Source organism: Manihot esculenta, chromosome 11, assembly GCF_001659605.2.
Source record: "Manihot esculenta cultivar AM560-2 chromosome 11, M.esculenta_v8, whole genome shotgun sequence".
NCBI classification, from domain to species: domain Eukaryota; kingdom Viridiplantae; phylum Streptophyta; class Magnoliopsida; order Malpighiales; family Euphorbiaceae; genus Manihot; species Manihot esculenta.
In genome coordinates this window covers 25,198,766-25,223,110 of record NC_035171.2, presented here as the reverse complement: position 1 = coordinate 25,223,110, position 24,345 = coordinate 25,198,766, and the positions used below count along the sequence as shown (strand labels likewise).

At 34.4% G+C, this 24,345-nt stretch overlaps 1 protein-coding gene across 6 annotated transcripts; it reads right to left on the bottom strand.

The window, feature by feature from the left end:
* Positions 1 to 672: 672 nt before the first annotated feature.
* LOC110626241 lies at positions 673 to 23,323 on the bottom strand. 6 transcript variants are annotated; one of them, XM_043961473.1, is made up of 9 exons: positions 23,037 to 23,321; positions 22,562 to 22,957; positions 22,374 to 22,447; positions 21,869 to 22,270; positions 9,300 to 9,761; positions 8,441 to 9,266; positions 6,883 to 6,977; positions 2,711 to 2,852; positions 673 to 1,543 (listed from the first exon to the last, which is right to left on the bottom strand). In XM_043961473.1, exons 1-9 carry the CDS (start codon positions 23,206 to 23,208, stop codon positions 861 to 863), a joined length of 3,252 nt encoding a protein of 1,083 aa, XP_043817408.1. In that variant the 5' UTR covers positions 23,209 to 23,321; the 3' UTR covers positions 673 to 860. The 6 variants fall into 6 exon arrangements, 5 of the variants coding, with proteins under 5 accessions (XP_043817408.1, XP_021627726.1, XP_021627727.1 ...); XM_021772034.2 differs by having other exon boundaries at positions 8,441 to 9,761; XM_021772035.2 differs by having other exon boundaries at positions 8,441 to 9,761; positions 22,568 to 22,957.
* Between the last annotated feature and the right edge of the window lie 1,022 nt (positions 23,324 to 24,345).

Here is a 24,345-nt window from a genome sequence, read left to right as displayed (position 1 = left end):
GATCTGGTTTGATTCGATTTTTAATTTCAGAAATTTTAATTATTTCGATTCAGTTCAGTTTTGATAAAAAAAAATAAAAAAATCAAACCGAACCGATTAGTGATAATAATATATTTTTTCAGAGAAATTAAATCATATTAAAATTAAAATATTTTAATTAAATTTTAAAATACTAAAAATAAAGTGTAAAAAATAAAAAAAAATATTAAAAATCAAAACCAATTAAACCGAAACCAATTTAATTTAATTTAATTTCTAATTTAAATCGATTCCATTCGATTTTCATAAATACTAAAATTTCAGTTTTCAGTTTATTCAGTTCGAATTTGAATTTAAACCGAACTGACCGAATGCTTAGGAATTTATTCAGACCGAATGCTCCCGCCCAAGTGTCAGTTTGTTCAATGACACTACCAAAACAGACAATGGTCATTATACTATCAAGATGAAGCCCTAAAGTAGAACGAAAATAAAATAGAAAAAAATTTAAATTTACTCTTAACAGTTTAAATTTATCCAAAAATTATTATTAATAGACTTATTTACCCTTTTAATGATAGTTTTAAAGTAAATTTAGATAGAAAGTTTTAATATATATGACACTTACTGTATAATTCAAAAGTAAATTTTGTATTTTTAGTCATATTAAAACCTAAAGAGTTGTAAGCAAAATAAAGAGAAAAAAATCAACAATTTTTCTTTTCCAAGAAATTCAATTAACTAGAAACATAACCTGCGGAATGTATCCTTAACCTCTTCTCTATACCTTAAACTCTTCTCTATACTCTATACCATAAAAAATAGTTCCCTGTTCTAGAAACTTCAAATCTCTACTACACGTCAGTATAATAAAGCATGCCTCAAACATGACTTCCAGGCCATTCTAACTGTCCCATGTTGTCCATACTTATATACCAAGCTCCTCCAGCAATCTCTTCATACAACTGATCCCAGCCCCAACTTGCATACCCATAGAAAAACCAGTAGTCAGCTATGGATTGATTTCCAGACTTCAGCTCTTCAATCTCATGGAGTGTGGCTTTTTGATCAAGGAAGTAGATACCTGATGCGACTTCGGGTAATTGATCTTTGATTAGTCTTCTTGTTAGAGCAACAAAAGGCGCTCCTCGTCTTATAAGTGGACCGCCAAAAGAAAGAGGAGCTTCTTTTAGTAGCTCAAACCCTTTCTCCAGATCATCCAGAGACTCCCATTTGATAAGTTTATTATAAATCAGACCTTGAAATCCTGTATTTTTATTTGCCTTCACAATGAGAACCATTGATTTATCAAATGGTGGCATTGCGAGTTTTTCAGTAGCAACAAGGGTTGAGCCAACCAGCACGTTAGGAATTGTTTCATGAAAGTCTTTGGATGCGTGTGACTTGATATCGCTGAAGTCTACGGATCTCCTTGGTGTCCGGTTCTTTAATAGGACTTCATGGTATTTGCCCTTTCCAACAGGAGCGTCCTTGCGAACTGTGGATGGTAATACATCTTTAGAATGAGACTTGCTACTTTTTTCGGCTAGAGTCCATAGAATCCCTAAAAAGTGAGAAAAACAAAGGGGAATAAAATAACAAGCTTAATACTTTCATGAATGTGCCAAGTAAAAACTCAAAAGTGAACACAAAATGAGAGGAAGTTCCTTGAACACGACAATTTGCAAACAGGTTAGGTAAAATTGAAATTTAGGTACTTGAATCAGGGTGTGCCTCACAAGTACTAATGCAAGCAGCTAAGCTTCACACTGTAATGAATTCACCAAGCAATTGAAAGCATTAATTTAAACCACAATCCTTGAATTTACTGCTAATTTCAGTTCAATCACTAAAACTCCATTTGTTTGCAAAAAATAACTTGTATGCAGAAATAAGTATTTCTACATAAATTATTTTGCCGAAAATGTCTTCTATGGAAAATATTTTTCAAAAAAAAAAAAACTTATTTTTCCATTATTTGATTTTCATGTTAAAATACAAGATATTAACAAATTTATAAATAGAAATTTAGTGGTATTAATAAGATTCTCAAAATCTAAAAAATGACTTCCTCTTTTGAAAGGAAAAAGTCATTTTTCTTAAAAGGTGGCTTCTTCCCATTTACTGTTGCATTAGCCAAGGTTATCCACACCTTCAAAAGAAGGGTTAAACCTCTTTCCATACAAAATAGCTTAAATGTTGCTTTGTACAAATTTCGCAAGACCAACAATGAAAAAAGACAATCAATCAAATCACTTTCAAGATTGTTCTTCCTCTATTAGATATCATGTAAAGCAATATAAAGGGGCCAAAAGTTTATTTATGTAAAAAGACAAAAAGACTCCTTCATTAATCTTAATGCATATATCCATACAACATTTTATGTCAATTTATGTATGCATTTTTTTCCCCCTTTCCTATTAATATTTTTTCAAATGTGTAGTTCACAATTTCACGATGTAGCTGCCAAGTCCAAACTCCAAAGCTATTAGAATTTATAAGAATTCCTCATTATACATGTATTTACAATTAGTTTATTTTAAAAAGTTATCAATGATTTCTGTGCATGACACATGCCATACAAACGTGAAGGATTTAGTAGATACCTAATTAGAATGGCCAGTCAGCCACTGGCAACAAGTTAGCAAATTTTCCGACTGTCCATACCAGTTGGAGCCATACATGATGTCAAAAGATGCTTCTATACAAATAAATAAAATTAATTAATTACCCTTCTCATTGGTAAGATGTTGAGAGCTACTTCCATGAACAGCCATAAACTTAATAACATCAGCTACTGCCATGTCTCCTTCATAAGATACAGAGGTCTTCCTTTCTGCTGGAAATAATAATAGAGCAGGATAAACTTCCCTCTGCATATCCAAATATACCAAAGAAGAGGTAAGTAAACTTCAAAGGTTAACTTCAATGGAAGAATACTGCCCTGTTATCTGAGTGTAATTAACCACATAAAAAGTATGATTGGCAACTGACAATCAGAGTGAGAGAGTATCAGCTTATATTTATTATATATCCAAAAGTAAAAAAAAAATTCAAACAACTAAAATATAAATTATAGCTTACAAGAATATGAAGGGGAAAATTAAGATACCAAATACTATAAGGAACTCCAAGTTTATGAAAAATATACACCAGCCACAGTTGTCAAAAAGCTCAAGGCCATCCAAGGTGCCAAAGATCCTAGAGCCTAGGTGCACACGCCTAAGCAAGCCAAGGTGCAAAAACAAAAAATCCATAAAAATACACAACTTAAAAGTACAATAAAAGGATTAATATAAAGCCACCACCATATGGCTTTCATATAACAGTACAGTTGCTCCAGTTGTAACCTAAAGTAATGGGTTCAAGTCACAGAAACAGCCTCTCTGCAAAGTTCGCAGATGGTTGTGCACATCAACCTTCCCTAAAGGCCAAAATGTGGGATTGCTATATACACTGAGGCATCCTCTTTTTAAATATTAAAATATATGTAATATATTATTTATTTCATCACTTGTTTTCATTTTATTCAATCACTATCATTGTCAATTAAATTACATATATGAATAAAATTACCGTTAAAATACTAATTTTGTTTTTAATCAAATATAATGCAAAAATGATAATTTAAATTTTTATTGCATTACTTTTTAATTTTTAATACATATTTTATTTAAATTGATTCAATTGAATTTTGTAAATTTATTAAGAATAACTATGTATTTAATATAAAGAAGTTTATTTTTATTTAAAGCAAAATATAATTTATTATATGTGCGTGTGTGTGAAAGAGCACTAATAAATCTCTAGATTAGATTTAGGGCCAAAAGATTTTCAAAAACAAATCTAAATTAGTTTAGGCCCAAAGCATTAAGCCCAATTATTACACTATTACTACACCAAGAGCCACATACAGCCATATAATGTGACGGTGCAACTAGATATCCCTTTCTATCTCTTCTTCTTCTTACTAGGATTCATAACATAAATGACATGAATTAAAGCTGGAAGGCAATTAGTCTAGCAAAGGTGTCATTTGCCTAGGAGCATCTCATTCTCTTGGGCTCACTTTCCAAGGCTGCCTGCCTGCAAAGCTTTGAAGTGCTACTTCTAGAGCCTAGGTCACCTTGCGCTTTCAAACATGCCTTTAATAACTATAGCACCAGGTTTTTACAAGTTCATTGAAACACAAGTCACGAAGATACTTATCAATAGATGTTGTTTGCTTAATGAATTAACAGATTATGTCTAAGGAGACATCCCTTGTACATATCTTTTTTGATGGTATAATTCTGATGGAAGAAAACCCGAATTAACAAATTATGCTGTGGAGTAGCATCCTAGAGTTCAAGGATTTGAAGTTAATTGTAGAAAAGCCCCTAGAGTTAGGGGTTTGAAGCTAAATGGACATAAAATAAAAATAAACATTACAATTTAGTAATGTAGGAGGAAGTTAACAAATTGGGGTTCATGTAGACAAGTAAAGGTTTTATAAAATGTAATTTTCAATATTATAAATGAAGATGGTAATAATAAGGAAAATTAATCAAAAGATTAAACAAGGATAATCGAAAATGTAAAAGTCTAAGAAAGGCCTTCATACAATCACAAAACTATGGCTGACTTACACAAAAGTGCTAAGATGGACAATTGGCCAGACTTGAAAAAATATATGCACGAAACTTAACATAATGGCTACAACAATGCTACATGAGTTGACTTAGTGTGGCTACATTATGAGTCTATAAGTCGGGTTAATGCTCTCGGTTTAGAAATTTGAGATAGGGCTCAATTCTTTGAAAGGTGTGCATTGCTTTATGGATAAGGAGAGAGACAAGGAATGTAGAAATAAAGTGAATGAGGTTTAAAGAAAGAGGAGCTAGGAATTATTATTATAGATAGAAAGGGGTTGAGATTTGGGGTATTTTTTATGTGAAGATAGACATAACGAACAAAGGGTATCTTAATTAGTGGGGTTAGATACGAGAAACAGAAGGGAAGTGAGCGTATAGTTATTTTGGAACACGTGGAAAACCTTTGGTTTCAGACAAATTATCACTTGTGCTTGAGGAAGGTAAGTAAGATGAGAGGGAGAGAAGAAAAGACAATAAAGAGATGGAGAAAAACAATAAATTTAGGCTAATTATATATTTACACCCTATACCATCTAGCATTAACATATTTAACACCTAAACTAGAATCCTAACATGCTAACCACCTGAATTTATAAAATCAGAATATGTCATCAATGACATATCAAAAAAAGTTATAAATGATTTCACTTATTGCTAACATACTCTAAATTCTGCTAATTTGCTCTAATTTTCAAAAAATAACAAGTTACCCTCTTCCCCCTTCTTCCCATTCTCTTTTGAGAAGTCAACAACTTTTAAAAAATAATTTATCATTTCATGAAAATTTAAAGCACAATCATCAAATTTAGAGTACAGTCAGCATGAAGTTATAATTGGGACCATTCTTTTTTTTTTTTTGGGGATAAATCATCAATTTGTTATGATTTTTATATGTTCGTATACTCAATAAGTTACTATTTTAATCCAAGTGCTCAAGAGATTAACTCAAATTATACATAAGCATAAATATATATTTGGCTATAAATTTAAATTATTTTAAAATATGCCAATATGGGTCATCAAATCAATCACAATGGAGACTAATACGCACTTATGCTAAGTTCATGGACAATTGAAATTAGCCCTACGAATCGATAAGTGTTCAGAAAAAAAAAATCCTCAAGGTAACGTATGTAATCCATTGGCATAAATGTAGAGATCTAGGGATTATTGGAAAATGCAAAATAGAAGTGCATCACTCTAGTGCCACAATCATGGCACTTAAATTTTCTAATCACGGAAAGAGAATCAATTACAGAACAATCTTTAACACTAAGAGCTACAAGAGTAATTCCATCAAATCAACCAATGTGAAAAATTCTAACATATTTGGAAGAAGTAAAGTAAATAAAAGATGAAACCTGCTAAAAAGGCTCATAACTTAAAGAAGCTATATAACAACAACAACAACAACAACAACGATAACAACAATCACATAAACTGAGCCTTGAACCCAAACTAATTAGAGTCGACTATCTAGATCACTTTTCATCATTTGGCTCTATTCGACACCTAGCTGGCATCATTATCCAAAACTTATAAATCCTTTGATGTCACTTCTCTTCATGTCATTTTCGGTCCTTTTATCGCCTTCTTACTCCTTCCCTTACTAATTCACCACAATTTCTTACTATGTTAGTTATGCTCTATGCTAACATAACCAAACAATCTTCATGGATCCTCTCATTCTATCTGCAATATGTCCTACATGGAGTCTCTAATACATCCCCAACTTTATCAATCACTTTATTACTTGATATCCCTTTTATCATTCATATTCTCCATCACACTCATCTTGTAAGTACATTGTACTATAGATGCCATTCAATTTCATATAACTTACTTGTCTAACCATAGTCCTATAGAATTTAACTCACTTTATTAGAGATCTTAGATCGCATAACACACCATTGTACTCCTCCATTTAATCCATCCTGTCTAGTTATAGGAGTTATATTATCATATAAAGCTTCATTCTTTTACGTGATTGAACCTAAATAATTAAATTGATTGCATTTAGGTACAAAAACTCCATCCAAGCTAACGTCACCTCCTTTTCTTCAATGGGAGCCAAACTGGTATTGTACTTTTTCTGTCTTACTGCTATTTAGCTTAAAACCCTTGCTCTCAAGAGAGTCCAGTCCACAGCTTCAACTTTTGATAAACTCCTTGAATGGTTTAATCCAATAAGACAACAATATGTAATATAATCAAATTCAAAAATATTCTATTGCTAAAAGTTTTGATGCAAATTCTGTAAGAGGCATACCTGATTTGCTGATTTTAGAATCAAACTGCAATCATTCAATGTGCATTCCATTAAGAAGATTTTTGGAAACTTCATATTATTATTCTTCAAGCTATCTGCCACATTATAACAATCTGTCAAAACTTGTTCCAATTCATAAAAAAATGAACTACTAACAACTTGGAAGGAAGTTGATTAGAAATATATAGGGGTAAAGGCTGAATAGTATGAAATAAAAATAGAAATAAGCTTCTTAACTTTATTTGACTGAAGGGTAGAAGGATAAAGGAGGTCAATCATTTGTACCTGTCAACCTCCAAAACCAAGTTGGAGGTCAAAGAGGCATTACAAGAGGTTTCTAAATTTGTGAAGTGCTACAATAATTATGAAATGAAAATATTTTCAAAAATTGAAAAATGATTTCCTTGTACTCATGAATAAAAATGCTTTCCAAGTTGAACATAAGATGAAGATGAAATTTCTCACAAAAAAATAAAATAGAAAGCTGCAACATGCTTTCCACAAGAAAAAAGGCCCTTAAATTTTCCAATGACTAAGGAAGAACTCAAAACTCCTGCTTTCAGTCCTAACCCAGGGGTGTTTTATTTGTGCACAAACAATATGCTATAGCTTGTTCTACATATTGCAGCTTCCAATCCTCTAAAGAACGAACTAGTTTCAGCTTCCTAGATTAAGGAACTAAAGATGAACTCTTTGGAAAGCGAGTTCTTTGAAGCATAGTTGTCAAATGGAGATTCGAGTCGAGAATTGAAATCTTCATTTCATGAATCGATAATCAAATTATAAGATTCGCTGATACTTTGAAAAATTAATTAAAAATATATGTTCCAAAAATAAGCAAAAAAAATATTATAATGACATTTTGATAAATATAGATTTACTATTTATCTAATTAGAAATATTCTTCATAATAGAATAATACGTATGTATTATGTTATGTAGTTTTACATTGTAAATTATGAACTTTGGAATTGTAGACAAGAGTCATCATTATACATATACTGAAACTCTCATTTCAAAAAATTAAATAGTAAAGAAAAAGATAGCATATTAGATTATAAATATAAATTGTCATAACTTTGACAACTATAATTAGATAAGTAAATTAACCAAAAAGAAAAAAAACAGAAGACGAAGAGGGAAAAAAATGATTGGTGGAAGAAAAATAGCTAAGGAAAGGTTTTATATACATTTTTTTAAAGCAAAAATAAATAAGATCTTAAATTTTGAAAATACAATATCTAACAAATTCTTTACAAATAGACAATTAGATCGGGTGAAAATTTGATCACTTTATATTGATTCACCTTATTCACTATCAATTTTTTTTATTGTATCATGTAGATTTGAATCGTCAGGATGTAGAATCGAATCAAGAATCGTATGATTCGAATCAAGAATTGTATGATTCAAGTATATTTAAGATTTGCCCTATAGATTCGAATTGATTTTTTAGAAAATGGATTTGAATCATAAGATTCAAATCGAGTATTGTAAGATTCTAACAACGGTGCTTTGAAGTAATACATAACCTTGTGCAGTCTAGAATAAGACTTACCATTAACCACTGTTTCACTTTCACCGTTCCAAGATCCTGTCTTCAACATGTTCATGTGTCCCTTTATGGCCCGATAAACTTCACGAACAACCAACTCCATTCTCTGACAAAATCCACACCAACTATTGCTAAACAGGACCAGCACATCCTCTTTCCAAGCATTATCATCATCAGATTGATTAAAACCAAAAACCTGCTCAGTGAAAGTTCGAACTGTAACTCGAGGGATAGAATCTGCCTCATGGAAATCCACATTAACAAAAGGTGGACGAGTTCCTTCTCTAGGGTTTTCAGGTTCAGACTCAGACTGTTGGTATGGGGTAAGAATTCCGTTAAGGAACCTATGAATAGAATCCTCCAGTGAAGCATAGCCAAAATTCTTCTGCTCAGGGACATAATGCTGCTGTGAAATTGGATCTATTATTACTAAGGACGGAACCTTTGTCTCACCAGTCAAAGCTCTTAGCAACCGGTAGTTTCCATCAGAGAAGAAGAAAGAACCCTTAAAACTTTGAAATTGATGCTGTTCTTCCTTCAACTGGTCTACTTGTATAGAAACTTTTTCTTCTGCACTTACAACTGAAATAGCTAGCCCATCACCTGACACAGGTTGGTCAGGTTTTGTAGATATTAAATGTCTACTTATATCCTCCTCATCATTTGGAGAAGGGCATTCAATATCAGTAGGCTGGTAGCTTTGGTCATGATTTGAAGCAGAATCCTCATCTAGATTAGCACTACTTTTGGCAAGGTCTTCCTCAGATACTATAGCTGAAACTTCAGATGATTCCACCTGTGGTTCTGCTGAAACTTCAGATGATTCCACCTGTGGTTCTGCTGAAACTTCAGATGATTCCACCTGTGGTTCTGATGGTAATTTATCAGTTTTAATATCAAAATCATCAGATAAAAGTTGGAAACCCACATCCTTGGCAATTGAACTAAGTTTTGCTTCTTTATTTTGCTGAAGCAGGTATGTCAAGATTTCATGCAAGGAGCTGCCTCGTATGGTATATTTACCCTCATTTAGAATCGTGACTGACATCTTCTCCTTTAATTTAATCTTCTGTGCCATAGGTGATAGCTTTAACCTAGGATGCCCAGATATAAGCTGCGCAGAGGATCTTTCAGGCTTGTCACTATTTTGCTGGTCTATCTGATCTGAAATTTGATATTCTAGTGCTAATGTTCGGAATGTGTCAAGAGCTTCCTTACTACGCCTTTTAGTTTCTGCTGAGTTGGAGAATCTGTCTACAAACAGAAGTAGTGATGGTTTACTTGCAGGTACAGCAGGATCAAGATCTTGTCCATTACCTTCCAGCTACAGGAAGTGAAATAAATAGACAAAAATCAATGAAACAGACAAAAATGGTTTGGTAAAGAAAATAAAATCATGGACAGAAAGGAAATAGGAGAATAAATACACCAACTGCAACAATGAGCCTCCACGGTGAAAATACTACTATGCAATTAAAAAAATGTAAACTATTCTACAACCTTTATCACCGAGTTTAAGAAACACATCACAAACAGAGTACCCAAACATACAGGCGCATAGAATCATGGTTCTAAATCACATCCAAAGCTATATAAATTCCTAACTTTTACTTCTAGCCCTTTATATGTGCATTACACGCAACAACAAATTGTATTTCACATGGAATATTTGTATTAGTGTAGTCTACTTTTCATTTTACTCTAACCAACTTATTTACATTATTAAAGAATATGTTTCATGTCTTATATACAATTATGAATAACAATATAAGATTCTCTTATAGAATATGACAGGAGCATTATACATTAATAACTCTACATCTATCCCACGATAACTATCGTTTTAGAGATTTTTTTTCCAAAGTATCTGTCACTTTAAGAATTTCAAAGTGACATTAATTTTTATTTTCCATATATATCCTTACTAGTCTTTAAGTCATTTAATACTAATATGTGAAAAGAGTATGTGTTCACTTATTTGCTAATTTCTAGTTATATGATTTGATTGATTACTGATTTTAAACACAAACTAAGATCTTTAATTATTTTTGTAATTATTTGCTTTCTTTTTAGTTGTAATCCTCTATGTATAAATAGGCATGTAAATCCTCATAAAGATCAAGAGAGAAATACAATAATACTCTAAAATCCTCCAAAATTTAATATGGTATTGAATTTTTTTCCTGATTTTAGAGTTTCAATTTAATTTTTTCCTTTTAGAGTTTCCAAACCCTAGATCTACTGTTTTGACACTGCCCTACTTAGGAGTCTCTTTTCATCTTAGTGCCGCCACCAGCAGATTCACCGCTTGGCCGTCCTGCTCCAACGCCGGAATTTCACGTGCGTGAGGCTCACGCACCTCTCCTTCCCGACGCATGAGGCTCTGTCCGATGCTGCCTCTCGGCCCAATCAACTCCAACGTTGTCTCTGATCTAGTTCTGGCCACCTCTTGCCTCTACCTAGTCCCTTGGTGATTTGGTTAGGCTCTCTTGTGTGCACAACTTTGGATAACTCCTATTCTTTCACAGTTCATTCTTTTCATCATGATAGAAGGTAAAAAGATCTCGATTCCTAATTCTCATAACCCTCCTTTGCAAATTAATCCCATAAAACTTAATGAAAATGATTATCTTTCTTGTTCGATATTTTATTTGTTGTTTATCAAGACTAGAGTACTGCAGGGCTATATCACTAGTAATAAGAAGCAACTGGATGAGAGTGATCCAGATTTCCCTCAATGGAACTCAATGGGACTTAAATAATTGTCTTGTTATGACACAGTTACTTGCCTCTATACAACCCCATATCTCTAAGTCCTATTTGTTACTTGATGCTGCTACAAAAATAAGGAAGGTATTGTCCTCGACTTATTCTAAGATTAGGAATGATGCTTAAATTTATGATATTCGGAATAAGATTCCTGGCACTATGTAGGGCCAGAGAGAAATGAATTGTCTCCCCATTGTATTCTGAGCCATGTGGCTTATGGCAGGAGCTTGACTACTGTCAGCATTTTCAGGCAAACTGTACTAGGAATACAGTCAAATTTTGAAAAATAATTGAAAAAGACTGGATTTATGATTTTCTTGCAGGCTTGAATAATAAATATGATCCAATTCGGATCTAGGTTTTGGGTAAATACCATTTTCCTTCACTAGAAGAGGTACATGCCCATGTTCAACAAGAGAAAAGTCACCAACATGTTATGCTCTATACTGCACTAATTGAAAAGCCCAAGTTGGCTACTAGTCTGAGCACCCTGCAGCCTCCTAATTCTGAGAAAGATCTCTTGCATTGAGACTATTATGGAAAACCAAGACATACTAAGAAGACTTGTTGGAAGTCATATGGTTGTCCCGCTAAAAGCCGTGGGAAGGAATGAAATACTTGCAGAACTCAAGCTAATTTATCAGAAATTATGGAGGAGCCCTCTAAGGAGACAACTGTTGTTGAGTTCCTTTCAACTAATGAAATTCAAAGTCTCTCCTGTCTCCTATTGACACCTCATCCTCCTCTGGAACCACATCTAACTTTGTAAAGTCAGGTAATGCTTCTTCATACTCTTCCATTGATTATTGATTTTGATGCAAATAGACACATGATAGACTCTCTTCTAAAGCTTTCTCAATTATTTTCCTTCTCTATCCAAAGAGAATATCAGAATTACCGATGGCTCTTTTACTCCTATATTCGAAACAGATTCTGTTATTTGTGCACCCAATATTAAATTATCATTTGTCATTCATGTTCCCTATTTTCCTGTTAACGTTTCATCTGTCAATGCTATCACCAATGCTTTTAACTGTAAACTTGAATTCTTTCTTGATCATTGTATACATATTGGAAGGTGATCCAAGTTCTACAATATCTCAAGCTTAGTTTTGGATAGAATAAAGATGTCAATCAGAAGATAATACAGTGGCACAGACAGTTAAGGCATCCATCTTTGTTTGTATTAGAAAAACTTTATCTCAATTTATTTGCTAGAACTCAGTCTAGTTAGTTATTTTGTGATGCTTATAAGTATGTTAAGCATGCTAGAAACTCCTATCCTTTGAGTCATAAAAAAAGTCAAATTCCTTTTATGACTATTCATTTTGATGTTTAGGGGCCTACTCAAACTGTCTCCTTATCTAGTAATCGATGGTTTGTCTTTATTTATTGTTGCACTCAGATGACTTGAGTATATTTGATTAAAGCTAAAAGTGATACATTTTCTTGTTTTCAATCTTTTCACAAAGTATTTTGTACTCAATTTGATGCCAAGATAAAAATTTTGAGAACTGATAATGGAAGAGAATATGCAGATAGTCATACACCAGACAAGTTGTCCCTATACTAGTGCACAAAATAAAGTTACTGAAAGGAAAAACCAACATTTACTAGAGATAGCTCGATCTCTTTTGTCCACCATGAACTTACCCAAAGCATATTGGGGAGATGCAGTCCTTATATCCGCTTATCTTATCAATCGAATGCCCCTCAAAGTCCTCGACTTTATGAGTCCTTTGAAGGTTCAACAAGGAAAAAATTCATACATTATTCCACTAAAAGTATTTGGGTGTGTTTGCTTTGTCCATACTAAGATGATCGAAAAGTTGGATCTAAAGGCCCTTATATGTGTATTTATTGGAAATTTTCCAACACAAAATGATACGACACAAAAGGATACATGTGTTATCACCCTCCATCTAAGAAGTACTTTGTCAGGATGGATGATACCTTCAAAGAAACTAAACCCTACTTCAGTACCACCCACTCACCTCTTCAGGGGGAGAAGATTGAGAAAGAAAAGGTGATCCCTAATTCTATAATTCTAAATGATCTGGTTCAAAGGGAGAGTTCTAGTAAACAGGGGGAGACGTCTGATAGGGGGAAAGAATTGGACGTTTGAATAAGCCAAATTTCAGGAGATATTCAAGAAGAGACAAGGCAGAAGAATCCATTATACAGTCTACTTAGAGTCAAGAATCTTTCCCTTCTTTTGGTGAGTTATCCTCAACTCTTTAATGCTCAACTCTTTAATGCTCCAATGATTTAGATAAACCCATTGCACAAACAAAAGGTGTCAGATCATGTACCAAACACCCTATTTCTAACTTTATTTCTTATGATTCCTTGTCTTCCTCCTATAAAGCCTAGCCTTGCCTTGTTTATTTCCTCTGTGTGTCTATTTCATAGGATTGAAAGGAAACTCTCAAAAATCCCAAATGTAAAGGAGTAATGATTAAAGAGATGAAAGCATTGACCATGAATGAGACATGGGAGCTTGTCTCTCTCCCACCTAGAAAGAAACTGTTGACTTATTTAACTAATCCTAACTGATTCTAGAGATTTGATTTGATATGATTAGGATTTTTAATTATCTCTGTAATTATTATTTGATTATTTACTTCCTATTTAGATATGATTCTCTGTGTATAAATAATCATGTAGACCAATTGTAAAGATTAAGAGTGAAATACAAAAATACTCAAAATTCTTAATGGTATCAGAGCTTTTTCCTGATTTTTTGGGTCCAAATTCAATTTTTCATTTTTAGGGTTTCAAAACCCTAGATCTACCAATTTTGGTACTAACCCATCTAGGAGCCTCTTTTTCTCTCACCGCCGGCACCAGGAGAACCACCGGACTGCCGCCGGCCGATCGACCAACTCCGACATCGGAAAAGCCTGCGCGTGAGGCTCACGCGCCACCCCTTCCCGACGCGTGACCCGTCACTTCCCGGCGCATGATCCATCGTCTGTCACTGTTTCGCCGCTCAGATCACTCCGGCGACGATTCCGACCATCTTTCCGGCTCTCCCGTGCTGTTACCCGGTTTTTTGGTGAATCAATTGGGCTTTCTTGCGTGTACAACCTTGGGTACCTCCTATTCTTTCACTGTTCATAAATATTTACTATGGCAGAAGGTAAAAGGGTCTCGATTCCTAACTCTGATAATCCTTCCTTGCAAATTAGTCCTATAAAACTTGATGGAACCAATTATCTTGCTTGGTCAAGGTCTTGTTTGTTGTTTATCAAGGCTAGAGGACTGCAGGGTTATGTCACTGGTAATAAAAAGCAACCTGATGAGAGTGATCCAGATTTCCCTCAATGGGACTCGGATAATTGTCTTGTTATGACATGGTTACTGAACTCTATGCAACCTCATATCTCTAAGTCCTATTTGTTAATTGATACTGCTGCAAAGATATGGAAAGCTTTGTCCTTAACTTATTCCAAGATTGGGAATGATGCCCAAATTTATGATATTCGGAATAAGATTCATGGTACTAAGCAAGGAGAAATGACTATCTCTCAATTTTATTCTGAGTTATGTGGCTTATGGCAGGAGCTTGATTACTATCAAGACTTCCAGGCAGATTGCACTGGAGATGCAGTCAAATTTCGAAAAATGATTGAAAAGGAGCGGGTCTATGATTTTCTTGCAGGGTTGAATAACGAATATGATCCAATTCGGGTCCAAGTGTTGGGAAGAAATCCTTTTCCTTCTTTAGAAGAGGCCCATGCCCATGTTCAACAAGAGGAAAGTCGTCGACATGCTATGCTCCATACTGCACCAGTTGAAAAGGCTGGGTTGACTACCAGTTTCAGCACACCACAGCCTCCTACTTCTGAGAAAGATCACTTACACTGTGACTATTGTGGGAAACCAAGGCATACCAAAGAGACTTATTGGAAGTTACATGGTCGTCCCACTAGAGGTCGTGGAGGAAAACGAGGTACCTCTAGAAATCAAGCTAAGTTAGCAGAAACTGTGGAGAAACTGTGGAGGAGCCCTTTAAGGAGACAACAACAACTGAGTTCCTTTCCCCTAATGAACTTCAGAGTCTCAAGCGCCTCTTGTCTCATATTGACACCTCTTCATCCTCTGGTGCTACATCTAACTTTGTAAAGTCAGGTAATGCTTCCTCTTTTAATAATGTTCCATGGATTATCGATTCTGGTGCGAATAGACATATGACAGGCTCTTATAAAGGCTTTCTCAATTATTCTCCTTCTCTAACCAAAGATAGTGTCAGAATTGCTGATGGCTCTTTTACTTCCATATCCGGAACAGGTTCTGTTATTTGCACATCCAACATTAAATTATCATTTGTCCTTCATGTTCCCCACTTTCCTGTCAACCTTTTATCTGTCAGTGCTATCACCAATGCTCTTAACTGTAAAATTGAATTCTTTCCTGATCATTGTGTTATTCAGGATCTTCGCACAGGGAAGATGATTGGCAATGGTAGGCTGCATGATGGCTTATACATGTTGGAGGGTGATCCGGCTTCTTCGATATCTCAAGCCTGTTTTGGAGAAAATAAGGATGTCAATCAGGAAATAATACAGTGGCACCGGCGGTTAGGGCATCCATCATTTTTTGTTTTAGAAAAACTTTATCCTGATTTGTTTGCTAAAACCCAGTTTGGCTCTTTATGTTGTGATGCTTGTGAGTATGCTAAACACACTAGAACATCCTATCCTTTGAGTCATAATAAAAGTCAAATTCCTTTTGCAACTATTCATTCTGATGTTTGGGGGCCTACTCAAATGGTCTCCTTATCTGGTAATCGATGGTTTGTCACCTTTATTGATTGTTGCACTCGAATGACTTGGGTCTATTTGATTAAAGCTAAAAGTGATGTCTTTTCTTGTTTTCAATCCTTTCATAAGATGGTTTGTACTCAATTTGATACTAAGGTGAAAATTTTGAGAACTGACAATGGAAGAGAATACATGGATAGTAGCTTTTCTGCTTATTTGGAGAGTAATGGGATAATACACCAGACTAGTTGTCCTTATACTAGTGCTCAAAATGGCGTTGCTGAGAGGAAAAATAGACATCTATTGGAGGTAGCTCGATCTCTGATGTTCACCATGAATCTACCCAAAACATATTGGGGAGATGCAATTCTTACATCTGCTTATCTTATCAATAGAATGCCTCTCAAGACCCTTGACTTTATGAGTCCTTTGACGGCTCTACAAGGAAAGAATTCATACGTTGTTCCACCAAAAGTATTTGGGTGTGTTTGCTTTGTCCATACTAGGACGGCAGGAAAATTGGATTCCAAGGCCCTTAAATGTGTGTTTGTTGGGTATTCTCCAACACAGAAGGAATACAAGTGTTATCATCCTCCCTCTAGGAAATACTTCGTCAGTATGGATGTTACCTTCCGAGAAACTGAACCCTACTTCAGTACCACCCACTCACCTCTTCAGGGGGAGAATAATGAGCAAGAAGAGGTGATCCCGAATTCTGTGATTCTGAATGATATGGTTCAACCAGAAAGTTTGAGTTCTAGTAGACAGGGGGAGATGTCCAATCAGGGAGAGAGAACTGGTCGTTTGGACAAGCAAGATTTGAGAAGGTATTCAAGAAGAGATAAGGCAGAAGAAGCCATTATGCAGTCTACTCAGAGTCAAGAATCTTCTCCTGGTGAGTTCCCCACAACTCTTTCTTCTGGTGAGTTACCCACAACTCTTGAATGTTTCAATGACTTAGATAAACCTATTGCACAAAGAAAAGGGGTCAGATCTTGTACTAAACACCCTATTTCTAACTTTGTTTCTTATGAATCTTTATCTCCTTCCTATAGAGCATTGGAAGAAAGCTCTTGCAGATCCTAAATGGAAGAAAGCAATGATTGAAGAGATGAAAGCATTGGCTAAAAATGAGACTTGGGAGCTTGTCACTCTCCCACCTGAGAAGAAACTCGTTGGCTGTAAATGGGTGTTCACAGTGAAACACAAAGCTGATGGCACAATTGAACGGTTTAAGGCCAGATTGGTTGCTAAAGGATTCACCCAAACCTATGGAGTGGATTACCAAGAGACATTTGCCCCAGTCGCAAAAATGAACTCAATCAGAGTTTTGTTATCTTGCGCAGCCAACTTGGACTGGGACTTGCAACAGTTTGATGTGAAGAATGCTTTCCTCCATGGAGATTTAGAGGAAGAAGTGTTCATGGAAATTCCTCCTGGGTTCGCTGATGAGAAGACACAAGGAAAGGTCTGCAGGTTAAAAAAGGCTTTGTATGGGCTAAAACAATCTCCCAGAGCTTGGTTTGACAGGTTTAGCAGAGCCATGATGTCCTTTGGTTACCAACAAAGCAATGCTGATTACACTGTTTATCAAACATCATAAGGGTAAGATCACCCTTCTTATTGTGTATGTTGATGATATAGTGGTGACAGGTGATGACAAAGAGGAAATAGCTCAACTAAAGAGGTTGTTGGCCCAGGAATTTGAAATCAAAGATCTGGGAAAACTGCAATATTTTCTAGGTATCGAGGTGGCAAGATCAAAAAAAGGAATTTTCATCTCCCAAAGAAAGTACATTCTGGATCTTTTGGAAGAAACTGGTATGATGGGGTGTAAACCAGCAGAATCTCCCATTGAAAGTAATCACAAGCTGAAAGCAGGAACTGGTGAGTCCGTGGATATTGGAAGATATCAGAGATTGATAGGAAGGTTGATTTATCTCTCACACACTCGACCGGACATAGCCTATGCTGTTAGCTTAGTCAGCCAATTCATGTATGACCCTCGCGAGACTCATATGCAAGCTGTACTTCGCATCTTGAGATGCCTAAAGTCTGCGCCAGGGAAAGGGCTTCTTTACTCCAAACATGGTCATCTCCGAATTGAAACTTTTACAGATGCAGATTGGGCAGGATCTCTCGATGACAGGAGATCCACCTCTGGCTACTGCACAGTTGTGGGGGGAACCTTGTCACCTGGAAGAGCAAAAAACAAAGTGTTGTTGCTCGGTCAAGTGCGGAAGCAGAATACAGAGCAATGGCCCAAGGAGTATGTGAACTCTTATGGTTACAAAAGTTATTGGAAGAGTTGAGATTGTCCGAGAGAGACAAGATAACTTTGTATTGTGACAATAAAGCTGCTATAAGTATAGCACAAAATCCAGTCCAACATGACCGAACCAAGCACATTGAAATTGATCGGCACTTCATTAAAGAAAAATTAACAGACGGTGTCTTGAACCTAGTTCATGTGACTTCTACGGGGCAACTTGCGGATGTGTTTACTAAAGGGCTTAACAACAAGATCTACCATAATCTGATTTGCAAGTTGGGCATGTGTGACATCTTTGCACCAACTTGAGGGGGAGTGTTGACTTATTTAACTAATCCTAGCTGATTCTAGAGATTTGATTTGATATGATTAGGATCTTTAATTATCTCTGTAATTATTATTTGATTATTTACTTCCTATTTAGATATGATTCTCTGTGTATAAATAGTCATGTAGACCAATTGTAAAGATTAAGAGTGAAATACAAAAATACTCAAAATTACATTATTCCACTAAAAGTATTTGGGTGTGTTTGCTTTGTCCATACTAAGATGATCGAAAAGTTGGATCCAAAGGCCCTTATATGTGTATTTATTGGAAATTTTCCAACACAAAATGATACGACACAAAAGGATACATGTGTTATCACCCTCCATCTAAGAAGTACTTTGTCAGGATGGATGATACCTTCAAAAAAACTAAACCCTACTTCAGTACCACCCACTCACCTCTTCAGGGGGAGAAGATTGAGAAAGAAAAGGTGATCCCTAATTCTATAATTCTAAATGATCTGGTTCAAAAGGAGAGTTCTAGTAAACAGGGGGAGACGTCTGATAGGGGGAAAGAATTGGACGTTTGAATAAGCCAAATTTCAGGAGATATTCAAGGAGAGACAAGGCAGAAGAATCCATTATACAGTCTACTTCGAGTCAAGAATCTTCCCCTTCTTTTGGTGAGTTATCCTCAACTCTTTAATGCTCCAATGATTTAGATAAACCCATTGCACAAACAAAAGGTGTCAGATCATGTACCAAACACCCTATTTCTAACTTTATTTCTTATGATTCCTTGTCTTCCTCCTATAAAGCCTAGCCTTGCCTTGTTTATTTCCTCTGTGTCTATTTCATAGGATTGAAAGGAAACTCTCAAAAATCCCAAATGTAAAGGAGTAATGATTAAAGAGATGAAAGCATTGACCATGAATGAGACATGGGAGCTTGTCTCTCTCCCACCTAGAAAGAAACTATTTGGTTGTAAGTGGGTATTCACTGTGAGACACAAAACTGATGGCACAATTGAATGGTTTAAGGTCAGATTAGTTGCTAAAGGTTTCACCCAGACCTATAGAGTGGATTATCAATAGACATTTGCCTCAATTGCAAAAATGAACTCAATTAAAGTCTTCTCCATGGGCACTTAGAGGAAGAAATGTTCATGAAGATCCCTCCTGAGTTTGTTGATGAGAAGACATAAGAAAAGATGTGCAGATTAAAAAAGGCTTCGTATAATGGTTTCAAATCGCAGTTGCAGCCGCATTCGCGGTCGTGGGTAACGAAAATAAGCTTATAACAGTCATAACATAACGGCAACGGTTTGTCGCAAAGCAAATTTTTTTGAAAAATTTGTGAAGTTCATGAAATTAAAATATATTTAAAGATATAATCAAAATTAAGTAATACAACTCTAATTAAGTACAAATATATAAAATAAATATAAAAACCATAAATTTTAAACATTATATATAGTAACTTACCTCAATTACCGCCAGATTGAGCATCTAGCAAGTTCTTAAGCAGAAATTTAAGTATATAGGCTGCTGTCAAAAAATTTGAGAGAAATAGGACTGTTTTTGGCTTCAAATGGAGGCTGGAAATAAGCTAGAAGAAGTATAGAACTCTATGTGCTGGAGGAGCTAGAGAGAGTATTGGACTGCTTGCTGTTGGTGGCAAAGACAAAGTAGTAAAGAGAAGTAGAGAAATCAGGAAAAAAATCCCCTTCAATAACTCAATTTTCATGTGACAAAGGCTTGTAAAAGAACAAGTGTTGTACTACTCTGAAAGATTCCTGAATTCCAGCTGCTGTGATGACCTGATATGAAATAAAGAAAAGTAACAGCCATTACGGCCGTTATATCATGGCCGCTAATGGCTGTGACCATTGCATAACGGCTATAACAACCATTACAGCAACAAAAATTTTTCACCATTATTTAAAGACCTTAACAGCCACAGCCTACTTGTAAACCTATAAATAACAGTCGTTATGCTATTATTTAAAGCCTTGTCACTTGAAGAAGTAAAAAATAAAATATTGTTGCTCGAGCAAGTGTTGAAGCAGAATACAAGGTAATGGCTCAAGACGTGTGTAAACTTTTATGGTTGCAGAAGTTATTAGAGGAGCTGAGGTTACCTAAGAGAAATAAGATAACTTTGTATTATGACAATAAAGCTACCATTAATATAGCATAAAATCCAGTTCAATATGACCAAACAAAGCACATTGAGATTGATCAGCATTCATTAAAGAAAAATTAACAGACGGTGTCTTAAACTTACTTAATGTGATTTCTACCGAACAGCTTGCGGATGAGTTTACTAAAAGGATCGACAGTAGGTCCTATTATAATCTGATTTGCAAGTTAATCATGTGCGACATCGATACACCAACTTAAGAGGAAGTGTTGACTTATTTGTTGTCCAGTGATATGATTTGATTGATTACTGATTGTAAGCACAAATTAGGATCCTTAGTTATCTTTGTAATTATTTGATAATTTGCTTCCTTTTTAGTTGTAATCCTATGAGTATAAATAGACATGTAAATCCTTGTAAAGATCAAGAGAAAAATACAAAAATACTCTAAAATTCTTCAAAATTTTTTTTAGTATGACCATCTAAAGGATATTTTAGACAAACTCTATAAACTTTTCTAGAATTAAGGCTATTAATTAGTTTTATTGGTTTGGGCAACTAAACCTTAAACTACAGATATTATGAGACGAAAGGTATTATCATATTGGAGAGGGGAGGGGAGGAAGGGGAAAAAAGCTCTTACAATTGTGTGGGAGCCTTGGTTAGATGTAGCAATTATAGAATATCAATCAAATGCATTCCTATATTTCAAGGTAAAATTTCAGGCCTCCATAGCTCCATTACAATTGTACTAGCATGAAGTGAAGTCCATAATAATGCATCTCAAAAGAAGTGCCACAACAATAAATTTTAGCCAAAGTTGATAATTTTTTGTAACCTTTTTCGTCACTAGCCCAATTAATATATCATAGAAATTGTTTCCAAAAAGAAACAAATATGTTGGTTTCTTAAACAAGAAAAAAAAGGCAAATAGTGAGATGGGTAAATTTTCTAGCTCCAATAAGAGAACTACAGTTTTTTCATGGAATTTTTCTTTCTCCCAACAATATTCCAATACCAAATATCCCAAAAAAAACTTATAACTACATGATGAAGCATTTTAAGCCAAACCAACTCTTTCATAATGAACTATCAAGACTTACAACCACACAAGAATTTGATGGCATCATCAGTTACATCAAACAAAACCAATAAATTACTTGAATGAACAGAAACTGGTACTATGGCAGTAAAGAAAAAGACATATATCTACCTCCGTGACCATTGATTCACCCATCAGTAGAACATTCTTAAGGTCATCCCCCTCTTTTAGAACCTTTGAACAGCTTGGACATCCATTAACATAAAGCATTGTGGACCATGAACCAGAATCCCCAACACCAAGAGATGAAAGCAACGATATTTCTGAAACCAGACCAAATCTGTACCTTTCAGAAGGCAGAAAAAATTCTCTTGCAACATTGATGAATCCTGATAAGAAAGAATCAAATTGCTGAAACTCTTCAAAGGTACAAGAAGACAATCCAACAGTGGGCTTTACATTGTCAGTGTCGTGGAAAGGAGAACTGCCATTTACTGAGCTAAATTCACCTAGCCAAGGAATTCCACCAAACCCATCTTGGGCGCTACATTTCAAACTTGCAATTTCTATCCCCTGTCATTGGAAATATAAAAATGTAATTTTTGAGACGTTTGACTAGCCACTTTACTTGCAAAATCAGTGTAATTACAGCGTGCAGTTAGAAACTACCAGCCACCTTCTGGTTCTCCTTTCCACCAGGAACGGGAATCCTAGCAGCATCTCCATTGAAGCCCGCTACAGCAAAATCCCCTGGAAAAGAAAAAAAAAAGCCACAAAATAGCTCATGTTGTTGCTTTTCACTTATTTTATATTGAAAAATTGACAAATTCAAATAATAAATCACAATTCTTGAAAAAAAACCACCACTACCAGTTGCGTTCCTCTTCTTCCTAGCCATCAACTCAGGGGTCCATCCACAGAATTCAAGGAGTATCAAAGCCTTATCCGTGGAATCCAGGAACATTTTCAGTTCCTCTTGAGTCTTCAGAGCTTTGAGGGGAATTTCATGAGGTGAAACTGACATGTAAGGAACAATAGAAGAGAGTATATTTCCAGCAATCAGTTTGCCTTGATACTTATAAGATGAAGAGTGATGGTAGTACAATATCGTAATTATTCCTTCTGTAGCTCCAATAGCATCCGCTAGCAACTTCTCTTTGTTCCTCTGCATATACATCAACTTCAGAGACTCAAACTCCTCTAGCCGATCGCTAACCAAACGGCTTATTTCCTTCATCAGGGATCGAGATTCCCCAGACCCTGTTTTTCAAACTTGAAATTACTTGAACTGGCAGATAATTTTTGCTAATTAAACAGATAAATATAGATGAAAGATTACAGGGAACGGAGACTAAGACGAGGACGTGTGGATGGAGCCTGATCTGAGAAGAAAAGTTCTGCTTCGTTAGTGTCTGCCATTGTCCGTCGCCGTCCGATTCGCAATTGACGGCCGACGACGATATGAAGAGGATTATAACAACCAAAGCAACGAATAGCGTCATCCCTTTCATTAGTTCAAGCCTGTTCAGTTATCTGCTGATGATCCTTCTCAATCCCAAATACATAAGAGACGGGTTCGATCTTATTAATCGGATCCGATGGATCCGTGCCGGTAAAACTTTGAACTAGATTCAATAATTAGGGTTGATTTTGTTTTCCAAAAATAATTTGAATTTATTTTTTATGAAAAATATTTTTTTTTAAAATTATTTTCTATTTTTTAATTTTTTATTTTAAAAATAAAAATATATTAATAATTTATACATAAAGATTAATAAAATTATTAAAGTAGAGAAAATGATTTTTTTTCTTTTTAAAATCATTTTATTTAAAATAATTTATTTTTTTAATTATGAAAAAATGTATATTAATTATTTTTTTAATATCTTAAATGCCAAAAATTATAGAAAATATTTTTTAAAAAAATATTTTTAATAAAGTAAATAAAGATTTACTTTCAATACAAAAAAACCCATTTTAAAAACAATTAAAATTTATTCTAAATTATTTAAACTTATTTTAAATTTGAGTATTTCTATTAGCAAAATATTTAATCTAATGTCAAAAAGCTAAAATTGTGCCTAAACCATACGATAAGAATAAAAATAATATCAAAGTTCATTTTTTCAATTCAAATTTATTTTTTTTCTATCTATTATAAAATTTCATATGATTCTAAATAAGACTAAAAATATTAAATATTATATAATTCGCTCTTGAAAATTCTTAAAATTGATTGTGCTAATGATAATTTGAAGATAAATTTAAATAAAAGATGAAATTTAGTATTTTTATTATGCTATGGATAATTTAACATTTTAGCTAATATCTATTAGCCAATATAAAAATATTTTTTTATTTATACTTTTTATTTTAAATTTTAATAGTTATAACGAAAATACATACAAATATAAATATCATCATTAAAATATATATTTTATATTTATTTAATATTTTATGTATATATATAAACGAGTGTTGATAGCACTAATAAATTTAATGTGATAATAAATGCATCTGAGTAAATTTGAGAGATCTCAGATTCTATTTCTTCGGTCTTTAATTTTCAGTTAAAAAAATATAACTTATTGTAAATTTCATTCCCAATCTAATTATATTATTTAAATTTATCTGAATAGAATTCAGTA

Bases quoted from the DNA above. Each gene is read 5' to 3' on its own strand.
- LOC110626241 (XM_021772034.2), bottom strand. From the start codon at position 23,208: ATGAAAGGGATGACGCTATTCGTTGCTTTGGTTGTTATAATCCTCTTC. The intron at 22,271-22,373 runs GTGGCTGGTAGT...TTCCAATGACAG, and splicing joins GTGGAAAGGAGAACCAGAAG to GGGATAGAAATTGCAAGTTT. The intron at 6,978-8,440 runs GTAAGTCTTATT...ATAATGTGGCAG, and splicing joins AAGTGAAACAGTGGTTAATG to ATAGCTTGAAGAATAATAAT.